This window comes from Apostichopus japonicus, chromosome 23 (assembly GCF_037975245.1).
Source record: "Apostichopus japonicus isolate 1M-3 chromosome 23, ASM3797524v1, whole genome shotgun sequence".
Lineage (NCBI taxonomy): Eukaryota > Metazoa > Echinodermata > Holothuroidea > Aspidochirotida > Stichopodidae > Apostichopus > Apostichopus japonicus.
In genome coordinates this window covers 16,567,247-16,594,572 of record NC_092583.1, presented here as the reverse complement: position 1 = coordinate 16,594,572, position 27,326 = coordinate 16,567,247, and the positions used below count along the sequence as shown (strand labels likewise).

General features: G+C 37.7%; 3 protein-coding genes across 7 annotated transcripts in view; 2 read left to right on the top strand and 1 right to left on the bottom strand.

The window, feature by feature from the left end:
- Nucleotides 1-548: 548 nt before the first annotated feature.
- LOC139964510 (asialoglycoprotein receptor 1-like) lies at nucleotides 549-5,045 on the top strand. 2 transcript variants are annotated; one of them, XM_071966120.1, is made up of 4 exons: nucleotides 549-1,033; nucleotides 2,208-2,280; nucleotides 3,040-3,441; nucleotides 3,942-5,045. In XM_071966120.1, the coding sequence occupies exons 2-4, from the start codon at nucleotides 2,208-2,210 to the stop codon at nucleotides 4,196-4,198; spliced, it is 732 nt and encodes a 243-aa protein (XP_071822221.1). In that variant the 5' UTR covers nucleotides 549-1,033; the 3' UTR covers nucleotides 4,199-5,045. The 2 variants fall into 2 exon arrangements, with proteins under 2 accessions (XP_071822221.1, XP_071822222.1); XM_071966121.1 differs by lacking the exon at nucleotides 549-1,033 and adding an exon at nucleotides 1,778-2,084.
- Nucleotides 5,046-5,431: 386 nt separating this feature from the next.
- Nucleotides 5,432-11,267, bottom strand: LOC139964509 (2-oxoglutarate and iron-dependent oxygenase JMJD4-like). Of its 3 annotated transcripts, none has more exons than XM_071966118.1 (7): nucleotides 11,059-11,267; nucleotides 9,949-10,252; nucleotides 9,470-9,635; nucleotides 8,537-8,671; nucleotides 7,384-7,654; nucleotides 6,837-6,980; nucleotides 5,432-6,149 (listed from the first exon to the last, which is right to left on the bottom strand). In XM_071966118.1, exons 2-7 carry the CDS (start codon nucleotides 10,226-10,228, stop codon nucleotides 5,526-5,528), a joined length of 1,620 nt encoding a protein of 539 aa, XP_071822219.1. In that variant the 5' UTR covers nucleotides 10,229-10,252; nucleotides 11,059-11,267; the 3' UTR covers nucleotides 5,432-5,525. The 3 variants fall into 3 exon arrangements, with proteins under 3 accessions (XP_071822219.1, XP_071822217.1, XP_071822220.1); XM_071966116.1 differs by lacking the exon at nucleotides 11,059-11,267 and adding an exon at nucleotides 10,764-11,052; XM_071966119.1 differs by lacking the exon at nucleotides 11,059-11,267 and adding an exon at nucleotides 10,924-11,030.
- A 339-nt stretch (nucleotides 11,268-11,606) lies between these two features.
- Nucleotides 11,607-27,326, top strand: part of LOC139964508 (neurobeachin-like protein 1) — a 50,961-nt gene continuing 35,241 nt past the window's right edge. For both annotated transcript variants that reach the window (XM_071966115.1, XM_071966114.1), the window contains exons 1-11: nucleotides 11,607-11,795; nucleotides 13,513-13,604; nucleotides 15,349-15,516; nucleotides 17,464-17,545; nucleotides 19,103-19,221; nucleotides 20,054-20,127; nucleotides 20,642-20,907; nucleotides 21,151-21,241; nucleotides 21,585-21,691; nucleotides 21,941-22,123; nucleotides 22,898-23,141. In XM_071966115.1, the coding sequence (XP_071822216.1) occupies nucleotides 11,745-11,795; nucleotides 13,513-13,604; nucleotides 15,349-15,516; nucleotides 17,464-17,545; nucleotides 19,103-19,221; nucleotides 20,054-20,127; nucleotides 20,642-20,907; nucleotides 21,151-21,241; nucleotides 21,585-21,691; nucleotides 21,941-22,123; nucleotides 22,898-23,141 (1,477 nt within the window). In that variant the 5' untranslated portion in view covers nucleotides 11,607-11,744. The remainder of the gene's footprint in view (nucleotides 11,796-13,512; nucleotides 13,605-15,348; nucleotides 15,517-17,463; nucleotides 17,546-19,102; nucleotides 19,222-20,053; nucleotides 20,128-20,641; nucleotides 20,908-21,150; nucleotides 21,242-21,584; nucleotides 21,692-21,940; nucleotides 22,124-22,897; nucleotides 23,142-27,326) is intronic.

Below are 27,326 nucleotides of genomic sequence, written 5' to 3'. Positions count from 1 at the left end.
TGGTACTCCAAATGAGATTTTTTTCTCATTTGGAAATGAAAAAGGGGTTTTTTGACTTGCGGAGTGGGGGGGCGGAATGATGCTTCCGCCCCCCCCCCCCCCCACATTTTTCAGCCCCCCCCCCGGTTCCTACGCCCTTGTATTTACAAACGTTTCAATCATGCCATTGATTTTTCAAATTGCCTAGAAGAAAAATTGATTATTCAATAGTGCCTTGACTCATTAGTTACTACATGAAGCTGGCTGTTTTTTCTTTCTTGTTTTGTCGATATATTGTCCATTTTCAATAGTTGATCATGTATAGACGATTCACTCGTTCCTTCAATTATTGGTTACTTGCCAGAAAACAGTACAAAGGACATAATATACATGTAAATCTTTGTTTGGTTTTGATGAAAAGAGAAACCTATGCGATCATGATGCATGGAGTGCGCATTCGTATGTGATTTGTGTGTGTGCGTGCGTTCGTGTGTGTTTTGTAAGCAACGATTTCACGTTGTGTCGAAACGCTTCATGAATTTCGAAACGGTTCTTCTTGAATTTGAATTTCCTAATTTCGAGCATCTCTTTTGTTCTGTTTAAGAAACTTTTAACATTCTTCGTGATTTCAGAATTCTTTACGTGTACCTGTATATTACATTGTCTCTATAGAATTTGTTTATTCAACAAATGATCATCAAATTAATAAGAAATCAAGTAATTACTCCGACCTTGTCCGAGTCTTCATCTCTAGTTACTTCAGTGGCGGGAAAGTTTATTGCATTCCAGACAGCACCACTGCCAGGCGGTTGTACATTTTGTTTGTGTAACAACCAGTGCTTTTCATTGATGTTTGATCTATGTCGAGACGGTTCTATCGATCTCTCAGTTGTCAAATTCGAGTGTGAAAATCGTCATTTCTGTCACAGAGGGAGGTGACAATTCCGTCATCACTGGCGAGAAGCGAAGATAGTTGCAAAATCGGATCGAACTTTGGACAAAACGCCATTGACCAGACAAACTTTGCATATACTTGTGAAAGCAGGAACGAAAGGTAAGAGGAGGATCAAATATAGAAAGTTTTAATCACAGAATGGGTTGTGAAAACTCTTTATTTATTTATATTTGTAAGGCGGCGGTTTCAGTCGGTGGTTAAAGCTGGGTACGTATCGCCTTAGGGCCACTGATGAGAAAATACAAAACCGTAAAGGTTATTAGTACTCGCCTATGTGGAAAGCCATTTTAACATTTAATCGGGAATTTTAGATATCTTAATTTGATTCTTGTTTCAGATTTCTAAATTCTATTTCAGATATCTTAAATTAAATTTGAGATATCTGAAATTATTTCGAGATATCTGAAATTCATTAAATGTTAAAACGGTTTTCCATACGACCACAGCCAACTCTTAACTTGCTAATAATTGACAGAGAAGTGTTAAAAGTACTTTTTTTTGTGGAGATTCTGTCCCTCCATAACTTATTCCCAAACATTGGAGAGTGTTAGACCTGGCATGTTAACGTCTCTGTGAAAGAAAAGCCCTTTAGATTATCGGTACGGTACAATGCGTGGTGGACTTTGAACCCGAGTGACCATTATCCTAACGTTCTAGCATATTTAGTTGCAATAATGATGACCTGTTAAACTCACATATGTTTTTGTATTAAATGTAGGCCTAAAATACACTGCCATGAATTAATGTCACAGGAAATTCTGTCCAAAGTGTTTTGCGGGTAAAATTTAAGCCGCTATATTACTGACAACAAATGAAGGCATCATATAATGCATTATACAAACGTTAGTATCACATTGGTAACGATTCACATTATTTGACCTATCAGAAATTAAGCAAAGAAACTAATAAAGTAAAACATAACAGCTTTTAAAACTATGTGACGTCACTTCTAGACTTGCTCAAGTAGGGTGGTCATAAATCAAGGAAGAATACGACATCGTCCACCTGGAATAGATTTCCGGCCAGATTGAGGGCAATTTTTCGTCACATGCATCGTTATTACACATTGTTGTGACTGGCTTTGTGTCCCATGGGAGATTGACTTGCTTTGGTACATAAACGTGTAGATATTGACAACAACGGCTACTGGGTATTGCTGATTGAATCATTTAAAATCGGTGAATGTTCTCACCACCGCCACCCCCCCCCCCATAAAAAAAACCTCACCCACCCAGGTCGCATCCTAATACAGAATAACCTTTTTTCTTTTCAGATGATGATATTATTGCGTTACGGTTTTCAAACTCTTTTGGTGACTTACCTTGTCTCAGAAATTGTGTCGGGAGGTGAGATAAGTTTGACCTGTGACATAAAACATTCAATTTTTCATTTCCTGAAAGTTGAGGTTGCTTCTTTAATTCAACCAAAGTACCAAACGCAATGAGCACAACTGGAATACAGGAGACGGGGGGGGGGGTGAAATGTCGTTCACCAAAGTTTCCCTACCCCTTCGTGAAGGGATCTTATCGATCCATATCTGGTATCTGGTGTATAGATATTCCTCCGAGGACATGTCTTATAGTGATAGGCTCTAAACCCAAGTCCATTCATGGAACATTTTATCTATTGTTTTCAATGATATTGCCACAACTTATTTTCCGTATGTAACCATGTAGTTTTGATCGGGTAAGTGGGAGAGAGGAGGAAGGGAAAATCAAACTAAGCATTAAGCGAGAGAGGGGGGGGGGGTGGAGTTCCTTATCAGTTCTTTAATATTTACGGTTTTAATAGGTCCTTAGTGAAGTTTGTTCTTTTCACACTTGGGATAATGTAATCGAACATGTCTCCTTTGTAGACAGGGGAAAGAAGAGAGACCAAAGGTTTGACGGGGGAGGGGAAGGGAAGGGGAGGGGATCGAGGAAGTTAAGGGAGGAAGATTTTATTGCATCTGATTTTGCCATGATTAATTTAAGGGTACCCCTTGTTCACGTGTTATCACAAATGTGTGGAGTTTTTGTAGATTAAATATCAATTTAGACATATTAAACCACTGCTACTTCATACTTTGACTTTTCCTTCATTGCCAATCCTCTCTCTATTACCAGTTTGTCCCGATGGCTCTTCTCATACTTGGAGAACTTCCTGTTACTTTCTATTCAATTTGTCACTAACTTTGCCGGAGGCGGATGAATACTGTGCTCTCCGGTCCAGTCATTTGATCTACATTGAAAGCGAGCAAGAACAAAAAGACATCGAAGATTATCTGAATTCATTTGAAGACTTCCTCGATGATCCGTGGATCGGGCTACAAGGCTACTCAGAGGAGACAAGCACCTGGAGAAACGGTAACCAACTCAATTATACCAACTTCGACGAATCATCATTCAATGATGAAAGTAGCTACTTCAGAATAAGAAGAACTTTGGATTTTAGATGGCATGATAGGATGGCAGGCACGATGTTACCATTTATCTGTGAAACAGAGGCTACAACGAAACGCATTGATGGTAAGTCAAGTAGTTTTACTAAGCAGCATATTACTTTAAGACAGTGTAGCATATGTATGAACAGGGGGGAGGAGCCGGGGGGCACTGGGGCACGTGCCCCCTCCCCACTTTTTTCCAACAGTAAATGTACCCTACTGGCAAAAAAAATGTGCCCCTTTGATGAAGAACTGTCTTTTGGATATCTTAAGCCTTTGTTAATTTTAATATTTCATTTTAATTATTCACGTGCACCATAATAGTATTGATAGCATACTAACATATCATATATATTTAAGTGATATGACCTGTGTATCGGTTTATAGCATAACAAGTGATGGTTGTGGAATGAGAAAGTTCCCCTCTGATGTTGTGCCCCCCCCCCACTTTTTGGAAGCTTCCTACCCCCCTGTGTATGAATACAGATGCATTTCGTATACCTTGAGCATACCTGTTTACATCTAAAAACATATAGGCCTACTTACAAATATTCAAATAATAATAATATTGCTGTTTTTTCTTAGCGATCCGAAATCACGTGACGTTTGCTAGAGCAACAGAAGATGTGTTCATACAACTGTGCGTCCTTCAGGAGATCAGCAATGCTCTCGGCCTAATAACATGCGGTAGTCTTTGTATGGTAAATTTGATGTGCCAATCATTCATATTTGATGAGGAACATAATACTTGTTACCTGTTACATAATGGAACAAACCAAACTGAAAACTGCAATCTACTAGCGGATGAAGGATTTGCTGTTTATGTTCTCAAGGATGGCTGAGAGTATTACACGATTGATACATATGTGATTGTTCTAAGGAATAGCTAACATTTTGTGACCTTTTGTAATTAATTTATCTATAATAAAAAACAATGGATTAGTAAAGAGTGAGTGGGTATTGGGCCTCCAACTTTGACCGTTCCTTATGTCAATCGGTAAATGAGACCAAACCCTTATCAAAATCATTTATGCATGTATTGTATTTTAGATCCTCCTGCAAGCAGGAACTCGCGAATAGGTCTCATTGGCTTATCAAAGCTGCAAGCTGACCGAAGTCAGTCTCTTAGATTCATATTTAATGTCCAGGATTATGAATTGTCAATTGTCAACAAGGATGTGAAGAGCAATGGTCAACAAAGTCGGCCATATCAGCAAGAAATTATTTGAATTGAGAGGAATTTAACATGTGCTATTTGCAAGTGCTTCATACTAGAATTAGTCCCTTTCTCTTTGTATCTCTCTCTCTCTATACTGTAACTTAGTGGCCTATCCATTGCATCCTCTATAATTTCCAAATGGCAAACTTACGTAGATAAATCAAGACATCATTAGAACCTTGAATATTATTGATTACTTTTATTTATCAAAGCTTTTGTTAAGGTTAACTTATATCAATTGATAAAGTAGTCAAATTGTACACAACACTAATGGACATTCTTTTGTCAACTATATTGATCATCCACCCATTAGCTTAATATAATGTGTATCATATTTCACTATAAACAACAATTTGGTATATTTAATGCTTTATATATTATTATTATACTGATGTTGGTGGTAAGAAACTGTTTTCTAACATTCATTCTTCTAGGTTTAGTGACCAGACTCAATAAATGTTGTAAATTGGATTGCACTTGTATAGTTGAAAACAAGTACTTTGTGGTGTTGCTATGGAGATATGTATTACTCAGTTGAATGTAAAGTTAGTGCAAATGATGGAAAGTACCCTAGTGTTTGAAACACTTTATAATAAATGGAAATAGCTACAATAACTTCATTTATGCCAAGACAATAATCATCTATTTTGCTCCATCGCTTCCCACAATAAAACCAAAACATAAACACAGGAAATCAAGAATCAACTACAAAACAAGAGGAACACAATGTACAAAGCAACTATATATGTGGCAAGAGATAAGAATTAGACATGTATGGATTGTATAAATAGTAGTTGTTTACACCCTTGCTTGACGATACAAGTGAATTAATATGTTCTTGACAACAATATCAGAGTCTGTTTCCATCCCATTTATTCCAGGTACCAACCATTACAAACATCTTCATATGTATAAAGATAATGAAAAAGATCAAAGTGATATAAAAATTCTTAAACTAACTCAGGCAAGTTTATAGAAATTAACTTAGATATCATTTTAGTTATTTTGTCTATTAAGTTAATTGGCTCTAAATCTTGATATTTGACTTCCAACATGTTAATATTTGGATCTTTAATAAGATCTTCCAAGACGCTCTTGACCTGTCTAAGATCATAGACTGCATGCCAGAACGTTAGAGATTGTCCCCGATGTCTAACATCCGTCTCTGCAAAATGTTTAATTTTGCTCTTTAATTCTGTGTCCTCACACAGCAATTTAGCTGAAATAATGTCATGCGATATGTGTTCATGAGTATTCGTACCTTCATCATTATGCGTCTCAACAAAGGCATTCCATTCAACATCAGGGTTACTTTGGTGATTTCCTGCTGTACATGTAAACCTTTTATCAGCATCTTCACATGAGTTTTTGTCACCTGACAGATCACATGACACCGCCTCACGAACCCTATCTACACCAGTGTCTGTTTGACATGGCACACAAGCAGCAGAAGTTGGTAAGTTGATTACTTCATCAAGGCCGTCTCTGATGACCTGTAACCTCCTCCTTGAAACACTGACCAAAAGCTGAAAGAATTCTTGATAATCCATCCCTGACGATGCATTCAAAATGAGCTGAATAAGCAAAATAGGATAACAGTAAAATTATAAAATGGATAATATTGACAAAGTCATATGAAAATAAGAATGTATGTATGTAAGAATAATTCTTTGTTTTCAAATAAATCCTTTTTTTTCTTTGGATCCCTGAATTGCAACAAGGCTTGATTCTTTGTCACTCTGCATGCATGGTTCTACGGCTGTAGGCTAACAACGTTATTATGAAATGCTTACTTCGGAACAGTAACCAACTTAGAACCAAGAGAGAAGAATAAAGACTTGAGAGGTCATTAGTGTCAGATAATTTTTTTCCCATATTTTGCTTCAATTTTCATTTCCATTCCAACACAAGTAGAAAGAAAATACTGTTACCAAACTGCTCATCTACAGCAAAACGCCAAAAAGTTAGAGGGCTTGATGTTTCGATCCTGGTGTCTTTTTCAAATGCAAACTGTGATTTGCCTTTGAAAATGATCCTACCAGCATCAAAATGTCAGGCCCTCTAACTGTTATCATGTTTCCTCCACAACATAAATATCAGATTATAAAGTTGCAATTCAATGCATTGTCTAATGAAATAAACTTCATACATCTTGCACCAGATAACAGACAAAACGAGTAACATTACCACACTGAATTCACTGTTATGATTTGGATTGCAAAACCATTTCAAGAAATTACAATACAATATCTTCAACAAACCTGGCATTGTTTTTCCCAGCCATCCATGTCTCTGCAATCATCAATAGACTTCTGAACTTTGTTGAGTTCGCTCTGCAGGAACACAAAAGATCGAGAAATGCTGGTGCCGTTGAACCAGTTATGGTTGATGGAAATTGTATCTTCCTATGAAGAAAGAAAAGAAAACAGACGGTAACTCTTTAGAAAACCCAGAGAGTATCAAAGAAGTATTAATATGACATACTCACTGGCATGAGAAGGATATAGTGCTGGACAAAGGAACAATAAAATACACAAACAAAATATAAACTTGAAATTGTTTATGTCCTTATCTAATTAGGTAAACAATATGACATATCAAATAATTTGTGACTATTTAAAAAGTGTTATCAATACCAACAAAGAAGTGTCAACTTACAACTGAAATCTACATACTGTACCACTATGCAAGTAACCACAAAAGACCTTTCATCAGACTGCCACAAATTAAAGATGGGTGATTGAGGGGGGGGGGGGGTAATCCTATCTGTAGTAGGTGTATGGGTTAAATCCAGGTCATTGTTCTTACCATGTTAAACACCTGGTGGTGCCAGCCAGATGGAACAAATATGACCTCACCGACAGACTGCACCACTTCCATAGGGGTGTAGGACTTTCCTTGACTAAAACCACCTTTGCGATTGTCAGTGATACCACAGGAAGTGACATCATAGGGTAAATTACCTAGATGATCTTGTAGATGTTTCTCCTGTCCGGCTGGAACAAGAATCCATCTTTTCTTGCCGCAGACATTTGCTGACCAGCTGAAGGACCTAAATACATCAGCATGGAATGGTGTCCTGGTGAAGAAGAGAAACATGACCCCAAAAATATGTGAGAGCTCCAATAACATAATTTCCATTTCCCATTTTTCAAGTTTGATTTCACCAAATTTATGTTAATTAGCTATAGGGATTGCCATTTTGGTTCCTAGCATAATCAACTAGTCCAAGGTTTACTTTAACAGCAACTGATACAACCAGGGCACATGGTGTTAAGGTTAAGGAGAGGGGAAGAAGAGGATAGGCATACGAAATGGAGAGGAAGGAAAAAGGGGCTACCACTTCTTGTATTTGAGAAGTACTATTTATGGTATTAGTATTACTTTTAGAAAACCACTTTTAACCATATGGGTGTTTGGTAAATTATGAGTGCACTGCTATTAAATTTATGATGGATGGTAACAATGATTACAAGAAAAGATTTAACTTCCATTAAAGAATGTCCAAAAAGGTATCTGCAATTTCTCACCCACACATATATTGTTATCCTACCCAATTGACCGCAGACAACAAACCAGGAAATGAGTTTTGTATATCAGAAATGGTATGTTATATTACACATTTCCTGTTTAGCTTCAAGGCTTGAGTCCTCCTTAGTATAATCATAATAATAATAATAATCATAATCATAATAATAATAATAATAATAATAGAATAATGATAACATCTTTGTAAGGCTCATTCTTGCTCCCCAAAAAAGAAAAAAGGTAATGAAATTGCAGCTTAAATAATATTTTCAATGAATTTAGAGTTTAAATATACTGTCGAAGAATGCCCTCATTCTGAAATCCTTGAAGAGCCTACACCACTATTGCTCTGACCTTTGACCTATGATTATCAGCTAATTTATATGCAAAACTTGTTCAAATATGTTAAACATAAAACAATGTTTATTATTACCAGGATCCTTTTGGTCCCATGTAAACAAACCGATAGTCGTCTTGATCGCAGTCTGCACGAGCATCCCAGAATTCATTCAGCCAATCAGATGAGAAATAAACCAGGGTTGTGTATGCATTGTAAAATGAACAATCTCTGCCAAAGGTGAATAAGAAAAGTACAAACATTATTTGCATTTCTTACTGAAGACATTTGACCTACAAAGAGAATTAATTTAGTGCAAACATTTTAATAATTATAAACCTTACCATTATCATTTATCATAAAATACCTTAACATTATTCTGTATGTTATGTATGAATTTGAGCAATTTTGTGCAGCAATTCAAGTTATAATTGTTAATTACACACCTGCATGGTCCACACAGCTTAGGATATTTGAGTTAAGATTAATGGCAGCTTGCAGTACCATGTCACTACTTTTTCTATTTTTGTATTATCTTTCACTATTACAATGCATCATCTGATTACAAAGACTAGAATCCAATTATGCTATGTTCGATATGATAAAGGCAGTGCGATAAAACATGATAATACCTATGAGGTTGTGAGCTCAAGCTGTGGCCAACTAAAGTAACCTTTAAGTTGGATGTATCATCCTGAAACAATCCACTCATTTTCTGACTTCATATGGTCGAACTTGGTACACTGGTACACTGTAGATTGTTCATCAACCCAGGATCAGGTGTACATAGTATATATCCCCTTGCAAGGAACCCACTTGACCTGACATTATCATGATCAAACAGTTACAGTCTCCATGTAAGGTTGACTGGGGTTGAGAGTGGATGAAGAAGTTTGGTTTTTCGTGACCAGGCTTTATCGTGGGGTGACTTTTCTTTAAAAATGTTATTAATCTGGCAGGGTATAAGCCTTGGGGTTGTGAAACTGCCTTCACCAATTTTTTGATAGATTTATGAGGTAGATTGTATACCTTGTGAAGTGCATGTCCTTCATGTAGAGACATCCTTTCTCCGATTCATAATTCTGTTTAATGTGTTTCTGCCAGTAGTCCAAATAGTCCCTCAATGTCATATCTTCTTTCGGTTGTGCATCGTACTGCACCTTCTCACAATTTGCTACAGGAACAGTCACATCCCCTGACAAAAACAATTTATGCAAACATGCTTGAACAATAAACAATTGTATAACCTCTAACTCACTGATTTATTTAATTTTTAATGTTTTCTTCACATGTAGTCATGTAACTGCAGACAAAAAGTGAGGGCAGCAGATAAAATATATCAAATACTAACAATTCAATGTGATCCAAATTATCAAAACTTCATGTGGGGCATTATAATTAGCAATTGACAGATTTCATGCTGCCATCCCTTCTAGAGAATAAGATCAAAATCAGCTATTAAATATAGATTAATTATCTCTACCACTCACACACAGAGTTCCACTTACCAAAATGACTTTTAAGGAACTCAAAATCAGGATGGCACCCATCATCTTCTACCCAATCTTTTCTGCTGGGCCAACTGTCAGTGAAGAAAGATCCAAAAATACAAGGTTTATTCTGCAGCAGGTACTTTTCAAAAAAGTCCTCGTAGCTGATTGGCCGAGAGATTCTGTCAATGCCTTCATATGCGGTACCATCAGTGGGGAACTTCTCAGTTGAAGAGCTATTTTCACTTGACAAAGCTATCTCTTTCGTCAGGACTGCCAATGGATTGGCAGAATTCATTACTCAAATTGTAAGCATTATTGTCTAAGGAAAGAAAAGGAAACATTTGTCAACCAAAAAATAGCTATAAATTGGAAGTGCAATGGTAGATGATGCCTACTGAAATCCCATTCATGTGTGTATACATAACAAACCTGTACCACTGAGGGTTGTCTTTACATTCTTTGAAGATTTCACTTTGGTATGTAATGTACTAAAATGGAAAAATATGCTAATAAAATATTAGTTTGCATCACATTTGGATGGTGACAAGTCACTTTCTGTAAACTTTGCATTAATTGTAATGCTGAAGTGAGAATTGATCTGTTCAGACAATCAAAACTTGTTTAGACCAACATTAAAAGGTATGCCTAGCTGCCTTACGTTGCATAGGTCTTAGTCCACATATTTTACGAGATTTGGCCCTGCATTTGGCTTCAAGTGCATGATCTGCACTTCATTAGGCTACGTCCTTAGTTTGGTGATGGGCTAATTTAGCTTAACTTAACTGTTAATTGAGGAAACAGCTATAACTCTTACTAGTTAGGCTACATACCTGTACGTGCCTAGTTGTGAGATATGCATAGAAATTGAACTACTTCAATTTCTATGGAGATATGATAGAGAAAAAAGCCTCCGGCCAAGATCAATATCCAGGCCTCAATCTATGTTAGTTCCTTGCAATGAACTTAGTCGTTGTTACGAATTCGAAGTACCATATAGTCGGATTAGTTCATGTTATTCCAATCAAACAGTGTACAGTTACTACACGGATCAACTGAAGGTCAGCAATAGACGAGAACATGTCATCTAGTACCAGGCATGCACAATTTTGCGAAATGTTTATTTACATGTCAATTTGGTCGTCAAATCTGAGACAGCGTGGAGAAATTTATCTAACTGCGTCTTATACTATGGTTTCTTCCAGGAACAGTCAGCTCGATCGTGTTACATATCGTCGAAGATCGAGAAACGTATCTATGAATTATCGCCGTTTGTTTAAGCGAATGTATGATGATAAATGCACACCCATTGGCAAAATCACGGCTGTCGAAGCTAATAGTTTTTCTCTAATAATCGAAGCTATTCTAGATAGCTTATGTAAGACGTAAATGTGTTACCCCGCAAAGCACTATCAAAACGAAACAGGATTCGTTCTATTCCAAAAAAATCTCAAAAGATTCCTCAACAATAAATATGCAATGATTTATTTGATAAAAATAATAAATTATATGATGTTTCTCTTGTTTGAATTTAAACTCTTATAAAAAGCGACAGAAAGGTCGATTTTAATTTTGAAGCTTAAACTCTACTATGGTTATTTCTAGTGATGTTTACATGCGCGCCTATTAAGAATCTGTGTCACATATGGGCATAATAACGTAATCCTAGCAAGTGACATATGAAACCCTCGCCAGCTGAAAGGGTACATAGTACATGGTACGGGTTGAGATCTATTCAGGAAACAACCTGTCGAAGCTTAAACTGCGAGGTTAAGCTAAACCGAGTGTATGAGAAATGATGTTAAATATCAGCCATGAATGAAGAAGACGATATTCGAGATTCGTTAGCGCTTTACGCTGCAACGGTAAGCCATGTTTTACTTTAGACGTAGATTAGGCCTAGCCTAAGTTCAGTTTGTTTTCAGTTTGTGCTATTTTTAGAAACACCAATATATTACGCCTACCGCACATTTGTCTGTACTGTACGCTGTATATAGGATACTGCACTGTAGCTTGCGTATAACTTGTACAGTATGCTAAATATAATAATGCTCGACTTGTAACATATCATCAATTTTGTCAATAAGCATTGTGACTATATCTTACTTTAGCATGCATTATAGTGGCCAAATATGACGTAATTAATGGGTTATTCTGAACATCCAAGTTTTCCATCTTATCTTTAAGTTTAAGGTTGCTCACAATGGTGTTTCTGTAGTTTAGGACATGGTACAGGAACCAGTGACAGTAGCAATTTGAATTCCACAGAGCTGTAACTACAGTCAATTATAATCACTTTTGCGGTCAAAGTGTCATTAAAGAAATATTACATGTCCTTGGGATGAAACAAAACAGATTATCCTGGTAACAGTTCCTGAAATTTTGATTGAAAATCCCAAGCTCTAGTCTTAAAATACCCAAACTAGAAATTTGCTAATTCAAAGTTTTTCACATATAAGACCATCATGTAGTTGGTGCATGAAGTCTAGGGGTAGCATTTGAAGGCCAAAGAAAATATTTTGTCATAGCAAGAAGTGCAGTCAACAATGCATTTTATTATGAATAGTTTAAAGAGTTACATTGAAGATGTCAATAATACATGCAAAACCAATATTGGCCCTCCAGGTTCATGGCCAGTTCACCTCTGAAGCAATATGAAGAAATATTAAGTCATTTGCTAAAAGGAGTAAGAAGTGATTTACATGTTTTTAAGAATAAACATAAATGTTACAAAATACCTTTGGGTTTTTCTCACATGGACTCTGCTGGATGGTCTTGCAATTGTGTTTTTCAAAAAAAACCTGTACCCAACCAATGCCCCTGACACACTACCGTTTAGTACAGGTGTTTTTCATATTGTTGCATTAGGCTTTTACATTTTATGCCTTATTGGTTCAATATATTTAATATTTAGGTTTTTTTTTGGCTATTTGTTTTGTAAAGCACTTTGAGCAGCTTTGCTGATTATGCGCTATATAAATATTACTTACTTATTATGTTGGATTGTCTGTTAAATATATTCTAGTCTGTCATAATTCTTTTGTAAATATCAAAGTAAACGGTAATTATACTTTGAATATGTTCACACAAATGAAAGTAGGGTTACCATATGTCCAGATTTCCTCTTTTATGTTCAGAGTCCTTGGGTGCATGTATATATAATTTTGAAAAAATATCCGGATTTTTGGGTAGCTTCAATAGTTGTACTAAAAACATTCTTGACAGTGATTTAACCATCTGGCTACCTCTCCTCAGATCCAACAACTTGACATCCTTTCTTCCATCAGATAAAATATGGGAACCACAGATAGACATTATGGGATTTAAAGTGTATCAAGGACAAGAGTAACAGTATCTACTAGGCCACGCCCACTAATTCCTCCCTCCATTTTTGCCACCCCGAAAGTTACTACACGTTTTTGAAACAGAAAAATGATTCCATTTTGTTAAAAGATGTCCAAAATTACACTCTGTTCAACATAACTGTGAATCATTTTTCATTCAAATGCAGTTGAAATAACTCTTACAGCTGTCTTAGGATAAAAAATAATAGTACCCTGCCTTTGCATTGTATTTCTTCAGAATGACCCATCACACTTGAAGGATTTCATAAGCTGTTTTCTACATAAGTATGGTGGATTGGTTGATGTGGACTGCCACCATGTTAAAAATGGGTAAGTTCACTACTTTCTTTCATAGTAGGACCTGTTGGTTCATGGTTTAGATGTTTGTACAGCTGTGTAATGTCAATACTAGGATACTGTTCAATGATAATAGTCCAAGAAACTCAGGAATTCAGTTAAACACCTTCTTGAAGAAGCTGGAAATGTTAGTGTGATTTGCAGTGAAATGTTTACTGCCACACAGGTATTAACCTTAAAGGACTTCTTTTGATTTCTTTTATATAATAACGTAGGACGTGATGAATCAAGAGAGTCAACTTTAGTGTGCCTTCAGGACAGATCTATCCATCTCTTGATAGTTTCACAGAACATGTTTATAATTTATGTGTGAGATTCAAGAAGATTGCTTTTAATGTACTGCACAAGTGATGTTTCATATGCTTTCTAGTCACTTCGCCCAACAACCATTTCGCCCAACTGCCATTTCGCCCAACCAGCCTGGTCATTTCGCCCAACCAGCCTGGTCATTTCGCCCAACCAGCATGTTCATTTCGCCCAACCGTGTTGGTCATTTCGCCCAACCAGCATGGTCATTTCGCCCAACCGTGTTGGTCATTTCGCCCAACCTTATTTTTACTAATATTCAGTCAGAATAATATTACTTTTTCTATTCCACTATTTCAATTTGATTTATTTTGGGTTAGGTTACTAAGGTTAGGTAACTAAAAAAAAATAGATAAATTGAAAAAAAAATATATAAAACCCGTCCGTAATATTGAATTACTATATTTAATCAATGTAACCACTTTATCAATGTAACCACATATGTAATCACATATGTAATCAATTTAACCACGGCTTCAAGTTTCCTCAATACTCGGTTCGTATCCCGTAACGTTAACAATTCCCGAACGTTTACTGTATCAAACCTAACCCCTAAAACACTGATCCATCCTCAAGATTCCTTAATATTCGGTTCGTATCCTGTAACGTTGAAATTAACCGAACGTTTCCTTACTAAAGTTATACAAAGTAAAGGACTTCAAGTTTCCTTAATATTCCTTATTATTCGAACGTTTACTATCAAACCTAACCCCTAACACATTGATCAATCCTCAAGTTTCCTTAATATTCGGAATTCCCGAACGTTTCCTTTTGAAATATCATATTTAATCAAGGTTGGGCGAAATGACCAGACTGGTTGGGCGAAATGACCAGGCTGGTTGGGCGAATTGACCAGGCTGGTTGGGCGAAATGACCAGGCTGGTTGGGCGAAATGACCAGGCTGGTTGGGCGAAATGGTAAGGTTGGGCGAAATGGCAGTTGGGCGAAATGGTTGTTGGGCGAAGTGTCCTGCTTCCTTTCATATTATGTATTTGTTACTCCCTTGTTCTTTATGCAAGGAACAGGCTATATTTGCTACATTTATTAGTAAATAAAAAATAAATCTGTGTATATTATTGCTGATATTTGATGCCTTTAGTGACAGACTTCCGTGAGATATTATACATCCTTTGTGTGATGCTAATTACAAGGCACTAACAGTTACCCATACAGTATCTATTGGTATTGACAAGGGGCTGCTTTAAATCATCTCTACAATCCTTAAACACAAATAGTATCCTAAGTTCGATCAACTTACTGTTAATGTTAGAGATAGACAAATATAAGACCAGCTGGAAGCTATGAGAAATTTGCACTTGCTATGGATATATAGTACTTATGCACTAAGTTATGTGATTGTTGAACTGCATAGATATGACTAATAAATTTCTTTATGATGTTTATTTTCAAGCAAACCATCCCCAGTTGGTCCAGGACTAGATGATCTGCCTAGCAATCTTCTTGAAGTTTTGTTACAAGAGCTGAAGACATGTGAAGAGACCTTTGACCAAATGTCACAGACCACAGAAGGTTTCTCCAAGATGACAGACTTTTTACGGATTCTTATAGTACTATGCAGGTAAGACCACAGAGGAATGTTAGGAAAATGTTGATTTCCTTTTTGAGGCTACCCTCAGACATTCATACAGCTTCCATAGAGATCCGACTAGAATTTAAATCACTGTCCGTCTAACATTTCATACTTCCTTCCAAAAAGATCTTGCTAGGATTTAAATGTTAGCGTCCAACAAACATACAGTTTGAATAATTTCTTGTTGAATTGAAATTAGTTTATGGAACTTTCTTACCCTAAAGTTGTCATTTTGTTTTCAGCATGCTGATAACACAGTGGGATTCTTGTATGTATGTGTGTATGTATGTATTTTAGATCCTCCTGCAAGCAGGAACTCGCGAAGAAGCCTCATTGGCTTATCAAAGCCGCAAGCTGACCGAAGTCAGTCTCTTACATTCATATTTAACGTCTATGATTATGAATTGTCAATTGTCAACAACTCGATTGTCAATTGTCAACAACTTGTCAACAACAACACAACAGTGTGATTCTTAATAATATTCCTGAACAAACTCTGTAGTTCCTGGGTTGGGCCCCCTGGAAGAACAACCCTTCCTTTGTATTTAAGTAAACTATGAAAAGGTAAATGCATTATACCTCATCTCAAGCTTCCCCAGGCTCATTTATTGACCTTGGGTTGTTGGCTGTACCCACCCTGACCCAGGCTGGCATGTACATCAAAACAATATGCTGTGTATAAAAACATATCTCTAGGGTATTATGTCTATCCTTCAATACAAAGTTGCTCTGTTAGAAATTGCTGCATTAATATGTTACATTAAAAGTAAATCTTATTGAAAAGGTTTGTATAGACACAACAACATTCATGCACACTAGATATAGTGTGCGGTGTGTGACCAGTTTACCAGTCCCCTGGGATGACCTTACAGATGTTTTTCAGGCCTTATGCCAGTTGGAAAATTTGTATACTCAAAGTACTGAAGACATCTGAACCTGGATGTGATTGTTATAGATAGAAGAAATTATGGCTTGATTTCTGAACTAGAAATGTGATGTGTTTCTACAGCACTGACTCATCAACCACAGTGATGACATTTCATGTAAATTGTAGCATAGAAATATGTTTTTTAGTACATTGATTTAGACTGGGAATAACCCACTACACCTCTCCCAGATCCCAAGTTTGCCGTTACAACTGCTGGAGGCTCATTCCTCTTCCTCTTCACCAGCAATATGAAGTTCACCCCTAAATTGGTTACCTTTCTTCCCTGTAAACTATTACATCTTACCAACTTTGTAGTTACAATGTTTTTATAATTTTGTCACTATGTTCCTTTGTTGGAATGTTGCCCTTTAATAGAGAAATGCTGCATTGAACAAGATTTACCTTCATTGAAGAGCAGTGTTTTTGTGAAAGTTCATTATTTTTTTCTACTACATGAAATTTCTTCTTTGTAAGAGTTGTTGAACTTGCTAATAACTGCTCATGTATGGTTAAAGAGCAACCATTGTCTGTCTTCAATGGTACGAGACTGATTAAAAGTTCTCCTGTTCTTCAGGAATTAATAGTTCGTTTACCTTTACCAATCTTTAAAGTCAGAAATGAAATGGAAACTAAGCACTGGAATGAAAAAAACCTTTTAGTTATTAGTTCATTTCCTTAGAGGTAATGGGATACATTTGTTTGTTTGAAATCTGAAGAGTAAAAGGATGTCACACAAAAGTACACTTGAATTAATGAGGCTTGTTAGTGCTAACAGGCATTTTTGTACTAGCAATTCACTTAATGATTTCCCATTGTATGTACAATAAGTTACGTGGCTTGGGTTTCATGAATTCTTATGCTAATTTATGCTAATGTAGTAGAATGAGCATGCTCACTTTATTCTTCAATGTATCATTTTTTTCTCAGTAGACTGATGTTGACTGTTCGACACTTTGTGCTCTTCTTCATATCTTTTTGTCATAATTGAATTTAAATTATTTCCCCAGAAAATATGAAAACATTGCTTTGATCGCTTCCTGTGAATACCTGAAGCACATTGTTCCCATCACAGAGTCTGCCATTAATAAGGTAGGGATTTATGTTATTCAATTATTGTAAACATAACAGAGAAAATTGTAAGGATGATATTTGAAAAGGAGAAGAATGTTCTACTGTCACATAATAGTGGATTGAAAGTTTATTGATACTGTAGGTCTGTGATTCTGCAGAATGTGAATAAAATTAAGGAAAATTTTAATCCTGTTTCATGATAAAAGCTTTATGACTGTACCGTAACTAAATGTTTATATTTTGAATGACTGTACTGGCTCAAGAAGTCCTCCTCACTCTGATCGACTAATTATGTACAACAATACTCTACTTAACTTGACCCTCATGACCTTGTTTTGGGCACTGGCATGAACCTTTATCAGTTTATGGAACTACCGGAGGCTTATCGAGGATTTGTAGCTGAGGGGTTGTTGAAGCCGACTCCCAAGTAGGGGGTTGGGGTAGGGGTCCTCCCTCCCCCAAATAGAAGTTGTGCACAGGTCATATTCTAACAACTGACCCCCTGCACACCAAACGACTGATAAGCACACACACACACACTGGCTGCTGTCTGTTGACTGGTTGACTGGTGCTTGTTAAGGTTACATGCAACATACATTCCAGTGAACCGCTGCACACTGCCGACAGGAATACAATGCATATTCAGTTTTCCCAACTGAAGCCAAAGCCAAAATTGTCAAGATTATGGTCAGTGGTACTCCATTACTTTCCCCATAACGACCGTCAAGTTGAGTCGGTTTGTGATCAGTCTGGCAGTGTGCGACAGGCTTAACATAAGGTGGTCTTACGGTATGTACATATATTCAACCATATATTAAAGTAAAAAGACTATTTTCAAGTAACGGCTGGTAAGGGTGGGATTTTTTCTCAGATTTCTCCTTTGATGTATTATATTCTCACATGGTAAATTGAGTAATAGTGAATCCAGGACAAATTTTAACAATAGTCAGAGTTGTCCAATGTGACCAAATTTCTGTTCGTACAATTAAAATCAGCTTTAGACTAGTTATTTACATCACAGTTTTGAGTTTTGATTACATTGTAAGTAAATACCCCCAAAAAGGTAAAATAACAAGTTGGTATTGCCCTCCACTTCCTTCGAGGTACTGGAATGAAACAAAAAAGACCTATGATCCACATAAAAGTGAGGTTTATTTGGCCAAAAAGTGGTGTTCTATAAAACAAGCCTAAATATCTCTCCTAATGTGTACTAATTGGCCTTTCCTTGTTATTTTGCCACATTTTTCCTTTTCAGACATGTAACCAAAATTGCTGTCTGTACACCCCAGAAAAAAATCCATAAAATTTTGTCCTCAAACCCGTAGTGTTTGTATTGTATTACTAAGAGTATCAAATTACTTATAGCTCAAATCACTAGTTCACTTTATTTGTTCAGAGTATGTTAGAATATAATGAGTATTGAAGTTTGGTCACTGGTACATACTCTGCTGTTATCTTTGTAAACAAATTTCATAAAGCTAGTTTAGCTATTCCCTTTCACCACCTACATGTGTGTTCTGTTGAATGTTTACATTCGGTGACATTTTCAATCCTTTTTTTTATCTTATGATTTAGATTTGTACTACAGATGATGCAGTAAGACGAGAGCACTGTGTTAACTTCATCCGTCACGCTCTGTATTTTGTGGAATGTTTGTACGACCCTTCACACCTATGGAGAAGACAAACCAACAAGTATGTCATACTACTCCAGCATACTTGATCAACTGTGTTAACTTCATCCTCACTTATAAAGGATTTATATTTCATACATTGTCGCAGGGGTTGCACTTTTTTATTGTGAACTTCAGACTACATAGTTCAAGAAAAGACTGTAAATATCAGATAGTCTATCCTTGGCAATGTCAGCTAACTGTTCAAACCTTTAACGACTTCACACATACTTGACCTATGGGAGTAAATTTGTTCAACTTATTGCCTAACTTTTAAGGATGGTTAAATAAAAAATAAAAAAAAGATAGGGAAATGATACAGATGCTTTATGTGTTTTTAATTTTTTTTTTTCAATTTCAATTTCAAATTTATTTCTCATATGTTTTTACAAGATAAATACAATATAACATTATAGTAGGAAGGTTAACATATGAAGAACCCTAGAAAAACAGCTAGGCTGTTATCTCAACTAGTAACCTAGTGCATTGTGTGCTGTGTCATAACTTTACACTGTGCTTTGTGTTACGTCTACCATAGAATATGGTACCACCAGCTTGAGTGCCAAAATTGAACAAAACCTGATAAATATCAGATAGTCTTTGCTTGGCAATGTCAGCAGACTGTTCAAACCTTTAACGACTTCACAAATCCTTTGAACTATGGAAATAAATTTGTCCAACTTTTTGCATAATTGAACATAACCTGCATAACAAGTGAGTTTCTATGCTGATCTGTACAACTTTGTAATATTCTTGTTATTCCTTTGTCAGCTTTCATTGGGTGTCTAGTCTGGAGGTTATGAATATTCAATGACTACTCCTCTTTGAACAATTCTAAAATCATTTCTTCTCAGATCATCCATCCCAAATAATCATCTTAGACAGAGGCAGGCTATATTAAGTCAAGAAATAGGTCCCTTCTTTTATGGTAAGCTATTTACTTTCTCTTTATTTTGAATGATTAGAGAGAGTAAGCATTCCATTTGGTACAGATTAATGTACCACAAATGGTTATTGGTAAGAGCACAAACCAACTGGAAAGGTTACCCTTTTTCTTTGAAGTGCAGACACAACTTTGGCGGTTCTTACAACAAATTTCAATGTCACTATATAGCAAAAAGACATCTCTGATGATTTTCAAAGTGTTTGTAAACATATCACAAAGTTGTTGTCCTATGCTTCACAGTATATTGCTCTTGTGTTTCTCTGATGTTTTCTTTTCAATTTTGTTTTGTTTAAAGCTACTGTTGGCTACTTCCGTTGCACTCAACCTCAAAACACACTTCTGTGTAGATTTATCATGATTAATCCCATCCCCTTTGCTATACCTATTCCCATTCCTATACTTACATCCTGGTTCCTTACCTCCTTGCCATTGTGCCAGTGGTAATAAATATTAATAACTGTGCTTCTAATATTTATGGTTTTGCTTTTACCTCTAGCTTGCTTGCAAGATGGCCAATGGAAGCTGCTGGCTCAGACCAACCTTCACATGGCGATGGCTGATATGCTTGGTGCAATACTGGTTGGTTCTAAGGATAACGCCATGTTGATGTGTACTCCACCAACGATTGATTCTGTCCTTGATGTCATCTCCTCTGAGCCACCAGAAGAGGCAGATCTCACCCTGTATGCAAAAGGCAAAGAACTTATGCTGCTGTGTTTTGGACATCTCATTAAAATCTGTCATGTCATGAGGCAAGATCAGGTACATTTAATTCCATCTTAATCCTTTTATTATCACTCCTCTCACCCCAACCTCATCTTTTATGGCTAGATACATGAATCCAATTGGGGCAGGGAGGGGGGGGGGGGAAAGAAGGAATCTGCAACATGTAAGCCACATGTCTGGTCAAAAGTAAAGGATGCTTAGAGAATGTACCTCTTTCAACAGTCAAAAATACATTTTCTTTTAACTGACCATGTTTTGGGCCTCTTTTTTTTATTCCAGAGGCAAGTTTCTCTTTATGACATGCTGAAGCGTTTGATGATGATCTTAGGAGATCCCATATGCAATGCTGCATTCCAAGCAGCTATCCTCAGTAAGTAAATAAAATATCCACGATTATTCATTGATTTTGACATTGCATTGTTTTCTGGTGGTCTTATATGTCATTTACTTCTGTCCTTGTTTAATAATTGCCAATATTGTCAAAATATTGGAAGAAGCACAAAGTGATGATTTTTAGTATTTTTAGTCCATGTGTTTTGCTATGTCTATTTTTGGTCCATATGTTTTGTTATGTATATTTTTGGTCCATATGTTTTTTTATACATATTCTTAGTCCATGTTTTGTTATGTATATTTTTGGTCCATATGTTTTGTTATGTATATTTTTGCTGATTTGTAACCCTTTCTCTTGTATTCGCTTTATCTCTTCACAGAAATCATTCCAGATACCTTAAGATTGGAAACCATTTTCAGCTTACAAATTGAATATCTAAACTCTGGTCTCTGTCGGAACATGGTGCAAGTACTTCAAAAGAATGTTGTAAGTATACTCACATTAAATGAATGTTGTAAGTATACGCAGGTTAAATGAATGTTGTAAGTATACACACATAAAGTTAATGTTGTAAGTATACGCACGTAAAAGTTTCTCTTCTGTTCTGGGTTTCAGTCATTTTGATGTTGGTATATACATTCAAATGCATTTAATTTTTTTTATTTTAGTTTGTTTAATTCACGATATATCAAGATTATTATCATTACTTTGATGAAATCTAACTTTTCCCCATAGGATAACGATGACAAAGAGAATGACATTCCATATATTTGTGTGTGTGTTCTCTCTGCTATTTTGCTGGGAAACTCAAAAGCCAAAGCCATATTCAAAGGACGGGTCGGCTACCATGGCTTTGGACGGCTACTCAAACGGCAGGAAACTCCATCGGGTGCTACCATCGGTGCCTTACTTGATATGGTAAGTGGTGGCTGGAAGGGGTAAGATGTGTAAGTGGAAGCATGGTACGTTTTCCAATTGGGGTCTGCTAATGGGGGCTGTGGGGCTGGCTGGAGTAAGGTTTAAGTGGAGGCGACTTATGTTAATTAAGTGTATGTGTGTGATATGGTAAGTGGTGGCTGGATGGGGTAAGATATAATAGTGGAAGCATGGTACCTTTTCCAAGTGGTGTCCTATGGTTGGTTGACGGGGGCTGGCTGGATTACGGTTTACGTGGAGGGGACTTATGTTAATTAAGTGTATGTGTGTGATATGGAAAGTGGTGGTTGGATGGGGTAAGATGTGTAAGTGGAAGCATTGTACCTTCTACAAGTGGGGTCTTATGGTTGGCTGATGGGGGACGTGGGGCTGGCTGGAGTACGTTTAAGTGGAAGAAACTTATGTTAATCAAGTGTATGTGTGTGGCTGTTCCAAGGCTTGTATTGCAGTGTGTCCACAACCCATATCAAAATGGTTTTACATCTGGTTGTCCTTGCAGATTTCCAAATATTGTGTCTGTATGTACTCATTCAATTTCAATACTGCCCTCATTCAATGTCAATACTGCCCTCATTCAATGTCAATACTGCCCTCATTCAATGTCAATACTGCCCTCATTCAATGTCAATACTGCCCTCATTCAATGTCAATACTGCCCTCATTCAATGTCAATCCTGCACTCTTTCAATGTCAATACTGCCCTCATTCAATGTCAATACTGCCCTCATTCAATGTCAATACTGCCTTAACTTTCAGGTTGTGGAATCACCTTTCAGTACTGATAAACCATCTTTTATTCACAACACTGGTCCTCTTATCGTCCTGCTTAAACTTCTTCCTGTTTTTGGTGACCACGAGAGAGAGAGAAACGTCATCGATGCAGTCAGCTACATCTCACTATGCTATGAATACAATCGTATGCTCTGCTGTAGTGAAGGCATTATTGGAGTTCTCTTGGACTGTCTGGACAAAAGAGAAAATCTTACCTCTGAAGTTCAAGGTTAGATTAATGTCTTTGACAACATCTCTTGTTAGATATTTACGTACCATTTTGTAGAGATAAATCGTGAAGTATGGAAGCAGGTATTTGTGGTTTGATTGTGGTTTGTGAAGACACAAATCACTGGTGAAATCTCTTTTTGTGTTGTTTGGAAACATTTGCATCTTTTGTTTTGATGTGTTTGTAAGTTGAATTTGTATTGGTTAACATGAACTGTATGCATCAATAAATATTTGCTACAATTAGTATAAATTTGCAAGATTCAAGAGCCCCTCCCCATCCCTCTCACTTAATAAATCCTAAGCCCCTCCCCATCCCTCTCACTTAATAAATTCTAAGCCCCTCCCCATCCCTCTCACTTAATAAATTCTAAGCCCCTCCCCATCCCTCTCACTTAATAAATTCTAAGCCCCTCCCCATCCCTCTCACTTAATAAATTCTAAGCCCCTCCCAATCCCTCTCACTTAATAAATTCTAAGCCCCTCCCCATCCCTCTCACTAAAAATAATCTCTAAGCCCCTCCCCATCCCTCTCACTTAATAAATTCTAGCCCCTCCCCATCCCTCTCACTTAATAAATTCTAAGCCCCTCCCAATCCCTCTCACTTAATAAATTCTAAGCCCCTCCCCATCCCTCTCACTTAATAAATTCTAAGCCCCTCCCCATCCCTCTCACTTAATAAACTCTAAGCCCCTGCCAATCCCTCTCACTTAATAAATTCTAAGCCCCTCCCCATCCCTCACACTTAATTAATTCTAAGCCCCTCCCCTTCCCTCTCACTTAATAAATTCTAAGCCCCTCCCCATCCCTCTCACTTAATAAATTCTAAGCCCCTCCCATCCATCTCACTTAATAATCTCTAAGCCCCTCCCCATCCCTCTCACTTAATAAATTCTAAGCCCCTCCCCATCCCTCTCACTTAATAAATTCTAAGCCCCTCCCCATCCCTCTCACTTAATAAATTCTAAGCCCCTCCCCATCCCTCTCACTTAATAAATTCTAAGCCCATCCCCATCCCTCTCACTTAATAAATTCTAAGCCCCTCCCCATCCCTCTCACTTAATAAATTCTAAGACCCTCCCCATCCCTCTCACTTAATAAATTCTAAGCCCCTCCCCATCCCTCCCACTTAATAAATTCTAAGACCCTCCCCATCCCTCTCACTAAAAATAATCTCTAATCTCCTCCCCATCCCTCTCACTTAATAAATTCTAAGCCCCTCCCCACACCTCTCACTTAATAAATTCTAAGCCCCTCCCCATCCCTCTCACTTAATAAATTCTAAGCCCCTCCCCATCCCTCTCACTTAATAAATTCTAAGCCCATCCCCATCCCTCTCACTTAATAAATTCTAAGCCCCTCCCCATCCCTCTCACTTAATAAATTCTAAGCCCCTCCCCATCCCTCTCACTTAATAAATTCTAAGCCCCTCCCCATCCCTCTCACTTAATAAATTCTAAGCCCATCCCCATCACTCTCACTTAATAAATTCTAAGCCCCTCCCCTTCCCTCTCACTTAATAAACTCTAAGCCCCTGCCAATCCCTCTCACTTAATAAATTCTAAGCCCCTCCCCATCCCTCACACTTAATAAATTCTAAGCCCCTCCCCACACCTCTCACTTAATAAATTTGAAGCCCCTCTCCATCTCTCACACTTAATAAATTCTAAGCCCCTCCCCATCCCTCTCACTTAATAAATTTGAAGCCTCTCCCCATCCCTCTCACTTAATAAATTGTAAGCCCCAACCCTCTCACTTATAAAATTCTAAGCCCCTCCCCACCCCTCTCACTTAATAAATTCTAAGCCCCTCCCCATCCCTCACACTTAATAAATTCTAAGCCCCTCCCCACATCTCTCACTAAATAAATTCTAAGCCCCTCCCAATCCCTCTCACTTAATAAATTCTAAGCCCCTCCCCATCCCTCTCACTTAATAAATTATAAGCCCCTCCCCATCCCTCTCACTTAATAAATTCTAAGCCCCTCCCATCCCTCTCACTTTATAAATTCTAAGCCCATCCCCATCACTCTCACTTAATAAATTCTAAGCCCCTCCCCTTCCCTCTCACTTAATAAATTCTAAGCCCCTCCCCTTCCCTCTCACTTAATAAATTCTAAGCCCCAACCCTCTCACTTATAAAATTCTAAGCCCCTCCCCATCCCTTTCACTTAATAAATTCTAAGCCCCTCTCCATCCCTCTCAATAAATAAATTCTAAGCCCCTCTCCATCCCTCTCACTTAGTAGTCTTTAAGTCCCTCCCATCCCTCTCACTTAAAAATCTCTAAGCCCCTCCCCATCCCTCTCACTTAATAAATTCTAAGCCCCTCCCCATCCCTCTCACTTAGTAGTCTTTAAGTCCCTCCCATCCCTCTCACTTAAAAATCTCTAAGCCCCTCCCCATCCCTCTCACTTAATAAATTCTAAGCCCCTCCCATCCATCTCACTTAATAATCTCTAAGCCCCTCCCCATCCCTCTCACTTAATAAATTCTAAGCCCCTCCCCATCCCTCTCACTTAATAAATTCTAAGCCCCTCCCCATCCCTCTCACTTAAAAATCTCTAAGCCCCTCCCCATCCCTCTCACTTAATAAATTCTAAGCCCCTCCCCATCCCTCTCACTTAATAAATTCTAAGCCCATCCCCATCCCTCTCACTTAATAAATTCTAAGCCCCTCCCCATCCCTCTCACTTAATAAATTCTAAGCCCCTCCCCATCCCTCTCACTTAATAAATTCTAAGCCCCTCCCCATCCCTCTCACTTAATAAATTCTAAGCCCATCCCCATCACTCTCACTTAATAAATTCTAAGCCCCTCCCCTTCCCTCTCACTTAATAAACTCTAAGCCCCTGCCAATCCCTCTCACTTAATAAATTCTAAGCCCCTCCCCATCCCTCACACTTAATAAATTCTAAGCCCCTCCCCACACCTCTCACTTAATAAATTTGAAGCCCCTCTCCATCTCTCACACTTAATAAATTCTAAGCCCCTCCCCATCCCTCTCACTTAATAAATTTGAAGCCTCTCCCCATCCCTCTCACTTAATAAATTGTAAGCCCCAACCCTCTCACTTATAAAATTCTAAGCCCCTCCCCACCCCTCTCACTTAATAAATTCTAAGCCCCTCCCCATCCCTCACACTTAATAAATTCTAAGCCCCTCCCCACATCTCTCACTAAATAAATTCTAAGCCCCTCCCAATCCCTCTCACTTAATAAATTCTAAGCCCCTCCCCATCCCTCTCACTTAATAAATTATAAGCCCCTCCCCATCCCTCTCACTTAATAAATTCTAAGCCCCTCCCATCCCTCTCACTTTATAAATTCTAAGCCCATCCCCATCACTCTCACTTAATAAATTCTAAGCCCCTCCCCTTCCCTCTCACTTAATAAATTCTAAGCCCCTCCCCTTCCCTCTCACTTAATAAATTCTAAGCCCCAACCCTCTCACTTATAAAATTCTAAGCCCCTCCCCATCCCTTTCACTTAATAAATTCTAAGCCCCTCTCCATCCCTCTCAATAAATAAATTCTAAGCCCCTCTCCATCCCTCTCACTTAGTAGTCTTTAAGTCCCTCCCATCCCTCTCACTTAAAAATCTCTAAGCCCCTCCCCATCCCTCTCACTTAATAAATTCTAAGCCCCTCCCCATCCCTCTCACTTAGTAGTCTTTAAGTCCCTCCCATCCCTCTCACTTAAAAATCTCTAAGCCCCTCCCCATCCCTCTCACTTAATAAATTCTAAGCCCCTCCCATCCATCTCACTTAATAATCTCTAAGCCCCTCCCCATCCCTCTCACTTAATAAATTCTAAGCCCCTCCCCATCCCTCTCACTTAATAATTTCTAAGCCCCTCCCATCCCTCTCACTTAAAAATCTCTAAGCCCCTCCCCATCCCTCTCACTTAATAAATTCTAAGCCCCTCCCCATCCCTCTCACTTAGTAGTCTTTAAGTCCCTCCCATCCCTCTCACTTAAAAATCTCTAAGCCCCTCCCCATCCCTCTCACTTAATAAATTCTAAGCCCCTCCCCATCCCTCTCACTTAATAAATTCTAAGCCCCTCCCCATCCCTCTCACTTAATAAATTCTAAGCCCCTCCCCATCCCTCTCACTTAATAAATTCTAAGCCCCTCCCCATCCCTCTCACTTAATAAATTCTAAGCCCCTCCCCATCCCTCTCACTTAA

Excerpts from the sequence above, each read along its gene's own strand:
- LOC139964510 (XM_071966120.1), top strand. The coding sequence starts at position 2,208 with ATGATGATATTATTGCGTTACGGTTTTCAAACTCTTTTGGTGACTTAC. Across the intron at positions 2,281-3,039 it reads CTCAGAAATTGTGTCGGGAG|TTTGTCCCGATGGCTCTTCT; the intron begins GTGAGATAAGTT and ends CTCTATTACCAG. Across the intron at positions 3,442-3,941 it reads TACAACGAAACGCATTGATG|CGATCCGAAATCACGTGACG; the intron begins GTAAGTCAAGTA and ends GTTTTTTCTTAG.
- LOC139964509 (XM_071966118.1), bottom strand. The coding sequence starts at position 10,228 with ATGAATTCTGCCAATCCATTGGCAGTCCTGACGAAAGAGATAGCTTTG. Across the intron at positions 8,672-9,469 it reads AAGGACATGCACTTCACAAG|AGATTGTTCATTTTACAATG; the intron begins GTATACAATCTA and ends CACCTTTGGCAG. Across the intron at positions 6,981-7,383 it reads ACCACCAGGTGTTTAACATG|GAAGATACAATTTCCATCAA; the intron begins GTAAGAACAATG and ends CTTTCTTCATAG.